This window comes from Ciconia boyciana, chromosome 2 (assembly GCF_034638445.1).
Source record: "Ciconia boyciana chromosome 2, ASM3463844v1, whole genome shotgun sequence".
Classification (NCBI taxonomy): domain Eukaryota; kingdom Metazoa; phylum Chordata; class Aves; order Ciconiiformes; family Ciconiidae; genus Ciconia; species Ciconia boyciana.
In genome coordinates this window covers 164,341,648-164,358,088 of record NC_132935.1, presented here as the reverse complement: position 1 = coordinate 164,358,088, position 16,441 = coordinate 164,341,648, and the positions used below count along the sequence as shown (strand labels likewise).

General features: G+C 37.1%; 1 protein-coding gene across 5 annotated transcripts in view; it reads right to left on the bottom strand.

The window, feature by feature from the left end:
* MINDY4 (MINDY lysine 48 deubiquitinase 4) overlaps positions 1–16,441 on the bottom strand; it is an 84,446-nt gene that overhangs the window by 18,446 nt on the left and 49,559 nt on the right. For all 5 annotated transcript variants that reach the window (XM_072854823.1, XM_072854825.1, XM_072854824.1 and 2 more), the window contains 2 exons: positions 8,775–8,838; positions 6,696–6,857 (listed from right to left, as the gene is read on the bottom strand). In XM_072854823.1, coding sequence (XP_072710924.1) covers positions 6,696–6,857; positions 8,775–8,838 — 226 coding nt within the window. The remainder of the gene's footprint in view (positions 1–6,695; positions 6,858–8,774; positions 8,839–16,441) is intronic.

Sequence of the window (16,441 nt, the reverse complement as noted above, 5' to 3'; positions counted from 1 at the left end):
CTCTGGTGAGATCCCACCTGCAGTACTGCATCCAGATCTGGGGCCCTCAGCACAGGAAAAACATGGACCTGTTGGAGCAGATCCAGAGGAGGGCCACAAAAATGATCAGAGGGCTGGAACACCTCTCCTATGAGGAAAGGCTGAGAGAGTTGGGGTTGTTCAGCCTGGAGAAGAGAAGCCCCTCGGGAGACCTTATTGCAGCCTTTCAGTCCTTAAAGGGGGCTTATAAGAAAGGTGGGGACAAACTTTTTATAGCAGGGCCTGTAGCGATAGGACAAGGGGTAATGGTTTTAAAGTAAAAGAGGGGAGATTCAGACTGGATATAAGGAAGAAATTTTTTATGATGAGGGTGGTGAAACACTGGCACAGGTTGCCTGGAGAGGTGGTAGATGCCCCATCCCTGGAAACATTCAAGGTCAGGTTGGATGGGGGTCTGAGCAACCTGATCTGGTTGAAGATGTCCCTGCTCATTGCAGGGGGGGTTGGACCAGATGACCTTTAAAGGTCCCTTCCAACCCAAACTATTCTATGATTCTATGACTTTATGATATTTGCATATAGTTAAGGGACACTGTGAGGGTAAAGTTATTGCCATTAATATGTATTTGATTTCAATCAGATTAAGAAAAATAAAATAAATGTTCACAATATCTGACATTCAGAGCAAGCATAATTTAATGACTATGCCAGGTTAGGCAGAAATTGAAGAGTTTTTAGCCCGATATTTATAAATTGTAGTAGAAAACACTACCGCTACGTGGGAACCCTAGATAATTTCTCTGCAGCTTTGAATTGTTTTTGTTGTAGGAAAGGAAATCTTTCTGATGATGAATTGGGGGGAAAAAAGGGCAACATTAATGAAGAAGAATAGAAAGAGATGTCTGTTCAATCCCAGGACTACCAAGCAAAAGAAAAGAGTCCTGGAAAGCACTGGCTTTTGACTAAAGTTCTCTTATGCTGCCACAACATAAAAGAAGATAGCAGTTGTGGCAAGGCAAATAGACCTCAGGGCACCAGGTGGCCTCAGGATCTTTTCTTTATCCTTGTTCTGTTCTGCTGCTTTTCTGGTATGTCCCATCAAGTGAAGAAATGTTGAGGGAGATTCAGACCCTCATTCAGACTTCAGCACTCTGCCATACCCTCAATACACAGGAAGGAGTTTACAATTTATTTCAATACGTTACTTCACTGAAATGACAAAGATAGGTCAAGATTTAGTCCACTTAACTCTTCAGCATCTATTTCTAGGCCCTCTAACTTAAGTTGGTCCCTAGCTTAGGTTGGCTTTGGCTGTCTATAAAATCAAACAAGGAAGAGAAGGGTATTGTCAGAAATTTGGACCCCCCTGTTCATCAGCTATAAAGGGACTTGGCTGAACTCTTATCTGAAGCAGTTTCAGCCTATAAAGGACCTAAACTTAGATGGGGTAAATTCAGATCCAAATGCAGGTATTTATAATCTAGAGAGACATGTGGAAAACATCTGACTTATCATTTTCTTTTTTGTCTGTTTGCAAAGCATGCAGAACTCTTTTAAATGTGTGGGGTTTGTTATTCTTATTGTTAAAACAGAAATTCTGTGATTCTTTTATTTGGAAGGACATTGACAAGAAATCAATGCCAATATACCAGCAACAGTGACTAGCCTTTGGGAAAATAACTGTCCATGGATAAGTAGGAGGACAATAGGACTGCATTAAAGAAAATTTCAGTTTCAGGCTAGAAAGGGAGATGTAAAAACAAGGAATGAAGAACAGACTTTTTAAATGGCCAATGCCTTGTCAGCCTTGTTTCAGTCAAACTTCTATGTATCACATGTTTTTGCCCACAGTGGCACTCACAAATGTCTTACATAAATAGCAGGGTCCCTTGCTGAATGTATCTATGCGGCACAATATCTACCGCATACCCATTACTGAAAAATAAGTGGAAAATTAAAACCAACCATCAGTTTCCATTTTGCAGACACATATTTTTGTTGTTGGTTTCTTAAACGAGATGGTTAAAACCCTCTTTCTAAACCTCCCCCTCCGCAACCCCACCAGTGACCTGGCTTGAATCCAGACCATCTGACTGAGAAAAATGCCTGTTTAGCAGACATATTTCCTAGCAAAGAAGGTTGTAGGAAGGTCGTTCCACAGGGCAAATAAACAGGTGAGGTGCCAGAAGACAGAGCATGTGTGCCGAATTTAATAATTCAAGCAGGTCTTGTTATAGCACAGAGTGTGCTGCTTTCATCAAAAAGACCAAAGATAATATGTCCCATCTGTGGAATGTTAATGAATAAATTCTGTTTATTTATGTTTCCCTCTCTTTTTGAAAAGAAATAGGAAAACGGAGCATGTAACTTCTTTATCAATGCCACATTCTCTCTTCATTTTCAGAAGTACAAAAACTAAAAAGCATTAGTCTCGAAATGCTGACAGCTGAGGCAGAGACTTGGACATTGTCAAGAATCAGAGTAGGGTGAGTTTGGGAGGTCAGATGATAGGAGCTTTAACTACTACAGCAGGACAGGTTAAAAGCAGGAAAGAATCAGTGAAGACAAAGAAGAATCAGATTCAGGGTTCAAAAGGGACAAGTAACCTTGAATACCTCCATTACTTCATGCGCAACAGCACATACCTAAAGTGGTTTCAAAAAGCATTTCAGAAGGATGGCCAAATTCATCAGCCAATACCATACTAACTTTAGAATGAGAGATTCAGAAGGCCGGTACTCTCTTCCCAGTTCAGCCACTAGCTTACTGGATGACTTACTGGGATAAGCACTTTGACTTTTGTTCATCTGTTACCCCCCATGTAAAATGGTAATGATACTTGCCTCTTCTGCAAAGCACAGATCTGTTCATAGGAAATGACACATAAATGCTAGATATTGTTTATTATTATTATTATTAATAATAACAACAATAATAATAATAGTAGTATCTTTTAAATTCTTCAGATGAGAATGCAGATGATTTTTCTCTTCTGTTGCTGCTAGTCTCTTAAATGATCTGGTATAAATACAAGGAGCATCTGTTTCCATCTGTTTCGACTTTTAACATGACAATAAGTTTTGAAAAGAGCATTTCTTCATTCAAAGTTTTCTCACCTACAATTTTAGTATGGTATTTAGGCCAGAATCTGACTGAAAAGCGGGGACTTTCTCACTCACGACTGCTTTGATTGGTCCTGCCCACTTCTGTGCCTCACCCCTTTCTCTGAGGTCTTGTCCCTCCTGCAGAAATGACTCAGCTTCCATGAGACTACTGCTGAACCACTGCACGCTGCAGCCCAGCAAACAGAGGAAAACCTGCACCAATTTTATGTAGGCTAACCAGCTTTTGGAAATGTTTCTATTGCTTTAAAAGATCTAAAGAAATCCCACGAAACCTAAAATCTCAATTTAGGCCTCTTAGTTAAATGTGTAAGATCAGGCAGAATTAATATAGCTTAAATATGGGCTTAGCACAAAGAAATCCAAAGATGTGTAACTTGCCTATGGAAAAGTAAAAGAATTGGACTTTTATCTTTTTTGCATTAAAATACGGAATCTCACCATGAAACTAAATGTTTGCATATGAATTAGATTGAATTAATCCATCTGTCATTGTGAAACAATTTGCAACAAGTAATTACATTACAAAAACTATACTGAGTATGGCGATATGTTAGGACTAAGAGTGATGATTAGACATTAGCAATTCCAGACAAATTACATGAAGCACACATTTTTCCAATCAGCAAAGATAACACATTCCACATGATCCACAGAGAAAGATTATTGGATCAGCAACAGAGGGATTCTTCAGGCAATCACTGGGGAAAAAAGGGACTGATCATTTTGTTTTGATTTGCTACTGATGAAGATTGACAGAAGGATTAATTCAGTTCTCATGCCCTCATGATATTTTCAACTCAGAAGACATGCCAAGGAAATTGTGGATTATATACTAATACTCTGCATATTAGACAAAGGAGATTAAATGGTATAGAAATCTTTCTCTATGTGGATTTACTGCATTTAGCCTGGAATCTTGCATATCTCTTCCTAAATGTGTTGGTAAACTGGAAGAAGTCTAGAGTAGAGCAATAAAAATAAGCCTTAGACAGGATGTACTGATGAAAAAGGGAGGAACTGTTACATCAGCTTGCAAATGTCTAGCGGATGGGGATGAATTGTTTAGGGGGCAGGTTGGATTAGACATAAGAATGATAATCAGAGGAAACTAAGTACATGAACAGTCAGATTTAATATTAATACATCCAAAGCACAAGCTGTGTAGTAGATATTAAAATCTCGACATTCAAAGGTACCTGCAAATCTGTATTTGTACTTCCTCGTATTTTAAAGTAGAGACATAGGAGAAAAAAGGTAAGATCACAGTTATATGCACTACAGTCAACTAATAAATGGCCATCTGAACAGAAAGGCAGGAACTCCATGGATACAGATTTTTAAAAGAAAGCCTACTACCTAACAGGACATAAAAATATCCTGAATTATCCCCTGAGAGTTTGGCTGGATATGACCTAAAGGGAGTTTTCCAACTCTAATGTCTATGATTCACCATATATCACGCTCAGGATTTTCTTACTCCTGGAAACAAAAAAACCCAACCAAAAATGACATCCAAAAAAGTCCTTTTCCATTACTGGTTTCAGTTACCATCCTCATAGCCACAATGTAATTGGATGCTGAATCTACTTACCGAAACACTGACAGGAAGAAAAGAGTCAGTTTGAAAGACTTACAGGCAAATTCTATTCTCAGTTCCACTACTGCAAACTATCAGTGACATTTATTTTTTCTAAATTGTTCTAAACTTTTATCTTTGTAACACAAAGCAGAATCCAGCCCCTCATGCTGAAGCCACGATGGAGAGTCCCCAGACTTGAGGCCAAAGTCCACCAGAATCTGACTTTTGTCCTAGTCTAAGGCAGGCATTGCAGCATGCACTCAGACGTACGAACTGAAATGTGGAGCAGTCGCAGATGTTCTTAATAAAAAGCAAGACAATTTGCATCAGATGCCTAACTAGTGTAGACTGAAAAAAAAGGAAACTACATCTACTGGAGTTTCTGTAACTGATTAAGAGTCATTGGCTTAGAAAACAGATACTGCTCATGAGTCCAGCTCCCATGCAAGAGCACAGTAGTAGAAGAAACAGACCCCCTCCACCGTATAATCTGCAGAATAAGTGGAAGACACTGTCTGATTCTCTGGGTAACTTTTTATTTTATTTTTAGAGGGCAGATGGGAAAGAAATAGCTCTTACCTGCACTGACCTCACTTACCATTTTGCTACTTGGAAGTCATTTTCCTCACTAGAGAATGGAAAAAATGCTACAGTGGTGCATGACCATTTTTTGAGGTTTCAAATGTTACATTGTTTATAGAAAAGGACAAGGAGCTTGAACTAGGCACAGCAGCTAATTTATTTTTAGTCCAGTTTGTTCTGAATTAATCTGATTTGGATACACTGATATGCTGTCTTGACTGAATTTAAGCCTTATTATAATCTTGTGAATAATGTAAGGATTGTGTTATTTAAAAATAACAAAAATTATAATTTGTCAGTAGTAGGAAACTGTAACTGACTTCAGCCATATGGGAAATAGTTAAAATCAAACTTTGTTTTCAGTCACACATTTATGTTAGATCAGTACAAACAAATTCTTTGCTAATCACTTTCAAATTTTTATAGAGGCACTGACTGCAAATCCAGATAGGACCATTACAATTATCTAATCTAGCATCTAACACAAGCAAGAGAATTTCAAATCATATCCTTGCATCAAACACAAGATTGTCTGTTTAAGATAGAACATGTCTTTAGGAAAGATGTCCATCTTGACGACAATGTCTGTTGATGGAGAACCAGTGAAATCCTTATACAAGTTTTTCCAGAGGTAAATTAATGGCTCTCACTTCTTTGAAATTTTTAATCTATCTTTTAATTTTCATTATGACTACAATTAAAATACTAATTTCAAAGACATGTTAAAGGGAACATTCCCATTATATTGACAGGTATTTTAATTGTCTATGATTTTCTCTACTGCTGATACAATATGACCACCTTTACAGAATGGAGTAGAGGATTCAATCAATCTGGCTCCCCATCACATAGGAACTTATGAAAAACTGAATACTTAGAGCGAGTTTCAGCTCCAGATTAAGTTGCTTATATATACATGACTAAGATATAGGTGTCCACATGTGAGCTGGGTGTCTCAACTCCAGTATAATCAGTGGAGATCTACTGAATACAGTCAGGGGAACTTGTTCAGCTCAGCCTAGACTACACATTTATGTTTAGTCAGCTGAACAGCTTTCAACTCCATAGACTGCACTGAGCAGGTCCTAGTTCACATATACAGATCTATATGGTAGCCACTTAAATAGAAGTGTGTTAGTCTGTGAGCTGACTCCCACTTCAGGAGATCGGTTAGAAAATGACACAGGCATGTAAGATTTGAGATGCTGTAGACTACCCAAGTCATTTACCAAGGGGTGGCAGTTGTGACGCAGAACCTGCATCCAGAAGGGAGACCACGCTCTGCCTTGGGGTGTCTAAAACAGCGCTACATGCCTCTGAGTGAGCAACTGAATCAACACCATAATTTCTTTGCTGCTATACTCACTCCAAGCAAATTTTAAATTTAATTGTTTACTTTTTAGTTAAAATCAGAAGAATGGAAAGCATACCTGACAAACATCATAGTGCTCGAAGAGAGACAGCAAACCAATATCACTGCGGCTTGTGATACCTTTTAAAATTGTGATATTGCCATTTCCAGAGTCCAGCTCTATCACATTGTTGAAAACATTGGACACAGCTTTGCCAGTCAAAAGCAAGTTCACCAATTCCTGTTTGTGACATGTTTAAAAAAAAAAAACAAAAAACAAAAACCAGTAGTTAAACGTCTTGTCTCTACCAGACATCAGAACAAGATTGATTCAGGACTGATAAAGTTACACATGTACCAGACCCTTAATTTATGTGGTGGCTTTAAATTTAGGGTTAGGATTAGGATTGCTTATAAAATTTTTTCCAGATATTTTGGGGAAAGTCTACTCCCAAAGTAAAATGAGGAAATATTAGCAGTTTTCAATGTTTGTCTTTCCAGAGGCAAACTTCTGATAATCAATTTACTCTTACATCCAACTCTCAACCTTCTCATTTTATTGTTGGTTTTTTTTTAAATTAAAACATTTTTGTGTCCCTTTTTCTCTACAATGAAAGCTATAGCATGAATGATATAAATTAAAAGCCTGCACAGTACTATCTGATATTTCTGCATGTGCTTAGTGATGCATTTTGTATGTTGGACAAGATTCATTACAAGAATTTTTTTTCTCACCAATTATTTCTGAATGAACTTAAGTCTCATTCAGTAAGACATTCACCCATACAGCTTCACATCTGGTCCATATCACTAATATACTCATAGTTTCTATAGCAGATTGTTGATTATTTCCTCTCCAATTGAACTAGAAGTACGGGTGTGTCAGAGGCTAAATACATGTGAGAGGGTGTGTGTGTGCATGTGTGCACGCGAGTGTGTGTAAAGTTCAAGGACCAGAGACACTAGACATTTTGCTTAGCATAAGATCCCACAAGGACCAGCTAGGATGTAGCAGCACATAACAATATCTAGCAGCAGACTGTGCTACAGCAATGAACCAGCTATTAATAAATAACATATGTCAAGAAATATGAGGGGAAATAATAAGAAAAAAGTTTCCAGAAAAGCTACTCCAAATTACTATGCCCAAAGACATGAATAACACTGGTATTGCCAGTTTGGACTTGATGTATGATTTTAAAAATACTGCATGCATTTATAGCCCCATGTTTCTCCTGAAGGAATCCCCAAAGTTTATAGGTCCTTACTGATGTTTTTAGGACTTCTAATCCACCAGTGATGTTGCACCACCTTTTTGAGGAATCACTGCGTAACCACAGTATAAGTCTTCTAGCAACAGTACAAGAGAAGAACATGAAGCTTGCCTTTTGCAGCCAAAATGGCAGTACATTTAATAGCTGTGGACCATATTCAGACCACACAACTGCCCATGTCCCAGCTGTGGGGTAATCCACGTCCCAGAGTTTTGGGATCTACATTCTATGTATGTGTCCAAGGCAAAGCATTTCCAACTGGGTGGATGCCTCCACAGGCCTAGAGCCGGTGGGAGACATTTGGTACAGGACACGAGCTGGAACTTAGACTACATAAAGTTGTGGTCCTAAGTGTCAGATAGCAATTCAGACTGCTCATTTTCAAGCACCACATGTCTTTTAGACACTCCTATAAGAAGTCAGTGTCTCCAGTTTGAAGTACCAGTTAGCTTCAGTCAGCATCAGCTCAGTTAGCTGGGCAGTGACTGTTTACAGAGGAGCTGTACAATCAGACATGCAACCTCAGTCACCTTTCTGAAATAGCATGGAGGAAACACTGTTTGCAGTCTCAGCGGTATCTCAGCACTAAAATCAACTAAGGAGTTCAAAAGAGGCAGATGAGAGGATAATGAGCACATGCACACACAGGTACAGACACACGCGGACCAGAAAACCAGGCCAAAAAGCAGAGGCTCTGAAAGCAAAGACAGCAATATGGCAAAACACAAGGAATAAAGAATAAAGGATGCAGGTGCTTGACATTATGGGGAAAGAGGAAAAACATAAGGAACTTAAAATAATACATGCCGTCTCTTCCCAGAGGTCAGTTCACAGCTCTGCATGCAGAGGTGTATGACATCCCCAAGACCGCACGCTTAACTTACCTGAGTACAATAGCCATGGCTGCCAATCAGTCGGTTTGTAAGCACATCAAAATCATTGCGCACCCTGAAAAGGAGTGGAGAATACAATTAAATTAGGAGTGGAGAATACAATTAAATACAACTGCTTCTTTTCATTAGACTTAATGTCTCTAAATCTTGGGGAAAAAAATCCCAAACTGTTTCCCAACCATAAATATAGTTCTATGTTTTCAAATCCTTTCAAGGTGATTTTTTGCATGGCAAAAAAAAGTGTATATATCAACTAAACCTGTAGCAAGCAAAAGTTTGTTAGAGCTAGACTAAAGAAAATAGCTGTAGAGGAGAAAAGAAGCCATTGTTACCACTAGTTAGAACTTTAGAAATTAGAACTACTAGACTACTTGTCTTACAGAATTACAGAATCACAAAATGGTTGAGGTTGGAAGGGACCTCTGGAGATCACCTTGTCCAACCCCCCTGCTCAAGCAGTGCCACCTAGACCTAGTTGCCCAGGACCACGTCTAGGTGGTTTTTGAATATCTCTAAGGAGGTAGACTCCACAATCTACCTGGGCAAGCTATTCCAGTACTCAGATAAGATTTTCTCACAAATGCATGTGTTTGTTATTCCTATCATCAATACTTGCAATATAACCACAAACTGAAGAGTTTTCCATACATCTGGCCTTCTCATTCTCATTTGACTTGTAAAATCTTCTATGGACCCAATTATTCATGTTTCCTGGCAATTAGCACAATTATTCAAAAAAACCAGAAGATTTTGTTTGTGATAAAATAAGAGTTGAATTGGTGTGGTTAGAGTAGAGCTAGCTAGAAATTTCCCTTCAACACTGCTATACATGCTTTGCTAAAATATTGATTTCTTAAGTAAAAAGCTGGGACATTCCCAAACTTTACATAATTATTTTATCATGGGATTTCTCTGAATGCCAAAATCAGAATGTAATATATAATTTATAAGATTTCCAGCCCTAATGATACTTAAAATCATTCAAATCAAGTCATAGCCATTGAATCACAATTCCCGTTTTTAAAAATTTATTTTAAAGGTAATGTACAAGTTAGTCTCAATCATAACAAAGTGCCACAATAACATCTCTTGCTAGTGTGAAATCAAAGAAAAGACCACGGAAAGTGTGCCTGTGATAAGGAAAATTCTCTCATGCAACATTTCAAGGAATGGATGAGGTGATAATAATCTTTGGATTTCGGCCATTTTTTAGTTTTAGAAACAGTTTCATCTTGAAAACGCCATAGCCTTGTTTGAAATGAGTAGACTATACAATATGCGTCAGTTAGGGACGATGGGACATGCGACAAAGACAATAGGAGGAAGTTCTAATTTCATCTGTAGGTACAAACAATATGGGAGTTTTGAGGTGTATCGCAGATTTTCAAGAAGAAGAACATCTGCCTTTCAAATCATCTCTGCTAATGAGGAAACAAACATCAGGCATATAGCTATGAGATTTACACCTATTCTAAATGGGTCTAAGATTATTATTCATACCTGCCAAAGACTTACCAGCTTCTGTGCAGGTGTATTTATTGTGTTATCATAAAAGGTGTCAGCTTTTAAGTGCAAGTACACTTCATGCATTGTAAAAATACCAGATAACAATAACAATGTGTTTTGTTTTCTACCAGCCTGTGAAGACATTCATTGATGACAAGCAAATCTGAAATTTGTTCATTATGGTGTCTTGGCTCTCGGATGTCAAAACAGACGTAATGAATAAATCATGACTACTAATACTACTTCGTCCCTGCATGGAATTTTCCATTTGTAATTTTTAAATCACTTTAAAACAAAAACCCTCATTAATTTCAATAGACTTTTAAGTATCCTGGTCATCATCAGACAATGAGTTAAAGGCTTGACTCTACTGAATCCCTCCTCCTTAATTTATAACTCAACGTTCTGCATGCTGCTTTGACAGAATCACAGGTCAGTAAAAAGACACTACCAAAGAGAACGGTGTTAATGGTAAACATTTCTTCCTCATGCTATCTTATCAGTATTTTTCAATGTCATGGTAAGTACGTAATTCTAACTGGAGAGTGAGCTGGGAGTATGTTGACTGTTGGTGCAGAATGGTGGTGTTTGCCTCACCTGGTAATACTGTGAAGTCTGTGAAAAAAAATATTCGATCAGAGAGCAAGATACTGATTTTTAAAATCTCCTGGACAATTACTTAAAACTAAGCATGTGTTCAAGTATATTTAAGCACAATTTTCAGCAGGAATCATTTCCTGAGTTGATACATAATCAAAAAGTTGACAATGAGATCTGCTAAATTTCAGATCACTCTGTAAGATCTCCCAGCTTGATATTTATTTTTAGTTGTACTGTGTGTAAAGTAATGTGGCTTATATCTGTACTGAAACCAGGGAGGAGAGAGTTTGAATGGAGCGAGTGAAGCTGTGGCTTCTGCTAAGGCAGAAGTAGCCTGTTGAGATGAGAGGTAGACAGCAGCAAATACACTCAGATTAACATACTTCCTAATGCGCGTAAAGTCATAGCTTCAACTTTGGCTGTGTTTCAGTTTTTGCCCTGGGACCCTCAAATTGCTGAATTCTCCATTCAGCAGTGCTGGAATAGCTTAGTTCAGCTTTTCTGATATCTTGACAAAATGTGGATGTATTTTTATATGCTCACAGAACCTAAATGACATGGCAAAACTCATCTCCACATAGTTTATTAATTTTGTACTGTTCTTTTAAAAAATGTTTCTATTTAAATCTTTTTTTTTTTCCCTTAACAGGGTAATCGGGGTGAGGTGCCTATATCCTGGGGCTTAACTGTCTTTTCATTCAGCATGCAACCAAACATTTTTATCTCACATTATTATTGCATAAAACGAACATCATTATGTGGCAAAACCAAAAGATGTGTAAGGTGGCTTCAGAGCAAATATCTACTTTATAGCACCCGGAGAAATCTCGTCATGACAGAAATCAACAAAATACATCTGGTGTGAATTATACATATTTTTTCATGTTTTCTAACACTGCTGGTTTTAGGGCAGAAATGCCTGAAATAGCCTTTCCAAAAAATATCATTACATATTATAAATCTTATTTTCTCTCCATGCTCCTGTTGGTGATTCTGTGTTAATCTTCAGCCTTGTTGAAACTGTTAGTTTCAAGTTATAAATAATGTGTTTATTAAGGATGCAAAGTACTGAAAATGTATAGATGTTCTGAGTCAAACCTTTGACTGCTCTGAATTGTCACAGCCATACCGACATAACTTGCTGACTTCAAGGTAGCCATGACAGTTCTTATTAGGAATCAGCCTCATGTTTTCAATTCGTTCATCCATTCTGGCATATACAAAGTATAAAAAAAAAATTCTAAGAGTTTAAAACAGATGGACAAAAATACCAGAGTTAGAAGAAACTGTAATGGCAGTATAAACCTTAGCACTGATGGTGCATTGATAAAATAAATTACAGTGATCTGTATGGACTCTATTAAAGTTTTAAAAGTGCATAAATACAAATCCAAAATATAAATATTTTAGCACTGGATGCTACAATATAACATAATCTGTAATCAGATGAACTTTTTCTTAGCAAACAACACTGAGTTAGATAAATAAGACATTTTAAAAATGCTTCATACACATTAATTCTCATTTTACTTCCAGGAAAATTCTTGCCAACTCTTAAATGGAGAACATTTGAGCATTGAATATTAAATACAAATGTCACATACAAACTGTAACTAGGAATAACTCCAGACTATCAAAATATGAGTTATTTCATGTCCGTTATTTACCCTAGATATTGTTTAGATTGATAGCAGAACAAAATAAAACAATATAAAACAAAAAATGGTGCATTCAAGTAAGTGCTAGCTGGTTTACAGTCCTTAACTCTGTGGCAAAGCTGTAATAGAAAATTGGTGACCTCACTTTGTTCATGGCAACAGACAGCTATATTAACAAACACACAATTACAAGTCTACTCCGAAAATAGAATTTGGGTTGGGAGGGAGAAAAACTCGTCTTCAAGCATAAGGATTTCAAATAATTACAATGGGGATGTGGAAAATGACAGGATGGGTGACTGGCTTATTGTGTAAATGTTCCATAATATTTTTTTTTTATACTGGCACACTGCAAAGGTTTCAAATGAACATTTAAAAAAGAAGGGAAGAGCCCCTCTGAAGAAAAAAAAAAGCCTGCTCTATGGGATTCAAATGAGTAAAAGCAAGGAAGTGGCTTCGTTCATGATCACTTTTTTCACGTACCTGCTAATTTCACGAAGTTCTTAAAATGTACAAGTACTCAGATAATTATACACATTTAATTCATCAACTCGGCTGCTACAGGGTGCTAACATACTATAGGAAGTATTTACATTTCAGAGGGATAGATCAGATTTGAAAAGTGATTAATCTATTGGCACATTCAACCCACTATTTCATTTTTTTAAATAAATTATCTTTCTTATTGAATGTAATATGTCTTCCTAAGCACAACACATTAAGCAAAGATACAAAACCCAGATCTGCTTAACCATTTGACCTTACGTTTAGCAAACAGAGCTGAATAGTACACAGTATGACAGTACACTGGCTGAAATTTGGTAAAAATATGACAGTGTTTTTGTTACTGCTCTATTTTGTAGTAGAGTAACACTTACTCTTTCACATATTTGGAGTCTTTTTTAAAAATATACTTTATGCCACTAAAATAAAAATAGTTAAATTCTGAAATGCTTTGATTTCCTGAATGAAAGGGAAAAAAGAAGATTGGGAAGATGACAAAGGTAATCAATTACTTAGAGACGGGCTTCATATCACTAATTGGTTTTTATATAAAGATGGACACATAAACATCAGCTAATTACTCTGGGATTCTTTACATTTTTGTACATGGAGAGAAACTGGTACATCCTCAAGGTAATTTATGTGACCTTGCTTAGATAATTTGCAGAATAGAGGAAGAAACTCTACTGGAAAATGCCTTTTCTCCATCTGATGAACTTAAAGTAAAGGGAGCCAGCCATGACTCGGGCATGGCCATCTAATTGCTATACACCAGGGATTGGACAGATAAATCATACTCACAAATATGCTGGCATTGCAGAGAGGCTGAGTATTTTTTTTTTCCGATTACAATCTGAGAAATAAGGTTGCTATGGAAATGACAACACCATGTAGCCAGTCTTGAAAAAAGACTCCTCAAGTGGACAAATGAATTAAAAGCAATGCTTGAACACTCAGTTTCAAATAGTCACTTTGTTATAAATTTTTGCTCAACAGTAACAGAATTTGAGCATTTAGATATCATAGAATCAAAGGAAGTTCAGATGCTCAGAAGAAACCACTGTCAAGATATGGAGCAGCTTTCCTATGAGAAGAGACTACACAGACGAGGACCTTTTCACTACAAAAGGACACAACTGGTGGACTGCAACAGAAGTTCAAAAACTCCTCAATGGTAAGGAGATGATTAAGGAACATTTACTCACTACTTTTCATAACATGAACTAGGCAACACTCTGTAGACTTATTGGGCAACCAGTTCAAGCAAACAAAAGGAAAAACTCTTTCACAAAGCACATAACTATATTGCGGAACTCATTGCCACCGGATGTTGCGAAGGCCAAAAGAATTAAAGGGTTCAAAAAGGTTTTAGAAAAATTCATGGAGGATAGGTTCATCACAGGCTAATAAACTCAATGGTCCGGATACAACTGCCAGCTTAGGAAGTCTCTCAATTACTGACTATCGGAAACATGGGGAATATACCACCAGAATAATTGCTCTATATTCACCCCATTTCTTACGCAGTTTCCTTCAGCAGTCACAGCTTTCCACTATCAAAGACCGGCTACCAGGCTAGATGGACCTTTCCTTTGATCCTATATGGACAGTCTTATGGAACTGAGGGGCAATTAAATCCACATATCTCAGATACTTCTCAGAACAGTACTCTGTGTTTATATTAGCCATGGTGTGGACTACAGCCATATCCCATATTGGGACAAAGCACAGTTGCAGAGAGGGGGAAGAAAGGAAGATGATGTTCTCTGCATCTGGCAGGTAAAATCCAGCCATCCCAGTTACTCTTCTTCACAGAAAACCACATTTCTTATTTGCTTTCTTGGCTTCCCATACTTTTCTCACTGGTAGCTTAGGAACCTGAAATCAAGTCACACTTTGATTGGGTTCATTGAGTCACAGGCTAAGTTTACTGATACACTTTCATTTTGTACTAATATTGTTCGTTAAATTAAATAACTCTTCTCAGTCCTTCTTGTTTACTTACAACTGCTGCTCTCTCATTTTTTAGAAAATAGTTATGTCCCCTCTCAAAATTTGTTTTTTAGGCTAGAAAAGATAAAAAGTTTTGTTCTTCTTTTATAAGACAGGTTTCTCATTCCCCTCGTCCTCCCTTTCCCTACACTTCTCCCAGTTTTAATGGGTGAACCCAATTTGACATGGTATTTCAATGAGGACACATCAGTACCTTGCACAATATATTAATATTTCTTCACCTCCTAAAACTATTTATGCTGATACACCCTAAGAATAGATCCAGTGCTATTTTATAATGCTGGCTCAAAGTCACTGTGTACTCCACTACTCTTCTCAACTCCTCATTCTGACATTTACAGCTTATGAACCCCCACAGTACAGTAGTGAGTAGTCTCTGTTTGCATGACCTTGTAGTCTCTGTAGTTAAAATAAATTCCTTTTTTATTACCCTCATCATGAAGCTGAGCCAACTCTTTTTGTACAACACAATTTGTTCTCTGTATTGACAGTGCCTTTCAACTTTTGAGTCATCAGTACATTTCATTAGCACATCACTCCCTTTTTCCAACATTACTGTAGGGAATAAAAACTAAGTTTAATCCCAGACTGATCATTGAGCAACTCTATCAGTAACCTTCTCCATGCTGATAACTCTTTTCTGATTCCCTTTCCTTTATCAACTTTACAATTCTTAAAAGACCTCTTATTTTCACATTACGAAATGACTTCTCATTTGGCATGATATCAAATACAAAAAACTCTTATTACCTCTCCATTAACTAATTTGATTCTAATTTTTTTTTTTCAGTTTAACTAACAATTCTCCATTTGGTACTATAATTGCATGCTTTACCAATGTTCAGATAGAATTAATCTATTTCATTTCCCACTTCAAAAAAGCAGCTCTTTTATCAAAGTAGAGTATTAGTTCAGTCTTGTATAACTTATCTTCTGTAAAATCAGGCTGCATTTCCTGCCATTTTCCATTTATCTCTGTAGTTAGTTACTCTCTTTTCAGAATTTTGCCTACAGCTTTTCAACCTGCTGAGATAAAGGCTAAGTTGCTTGGTCTGCTTTTCCATCTTTCTTAAATGTAAGCATTGTTTGCTATTACACAGTTACTGGTGAGCTCTATTGTGAAAAGGTATTAAGCATCATTGTAATTGTATCTGTGATTTTAGATGCTAGTTATTTCAGTATTTGGAGATGGAGAGCATCCACTTCTCCAGACTTACTGCACCAGAGATGCAAGGTTACTGTATGTTTTAATAGGGAAAGTGGTATAGTATGACAAAAAGTGTAAGCTTTTAGGATCAAATCCATTCATAAAGTCTGACAAAGCAAGAGAGAGCTCAGAAAGTCTTGCATAAGTTTAGGAATGAGATATAGGCAAAA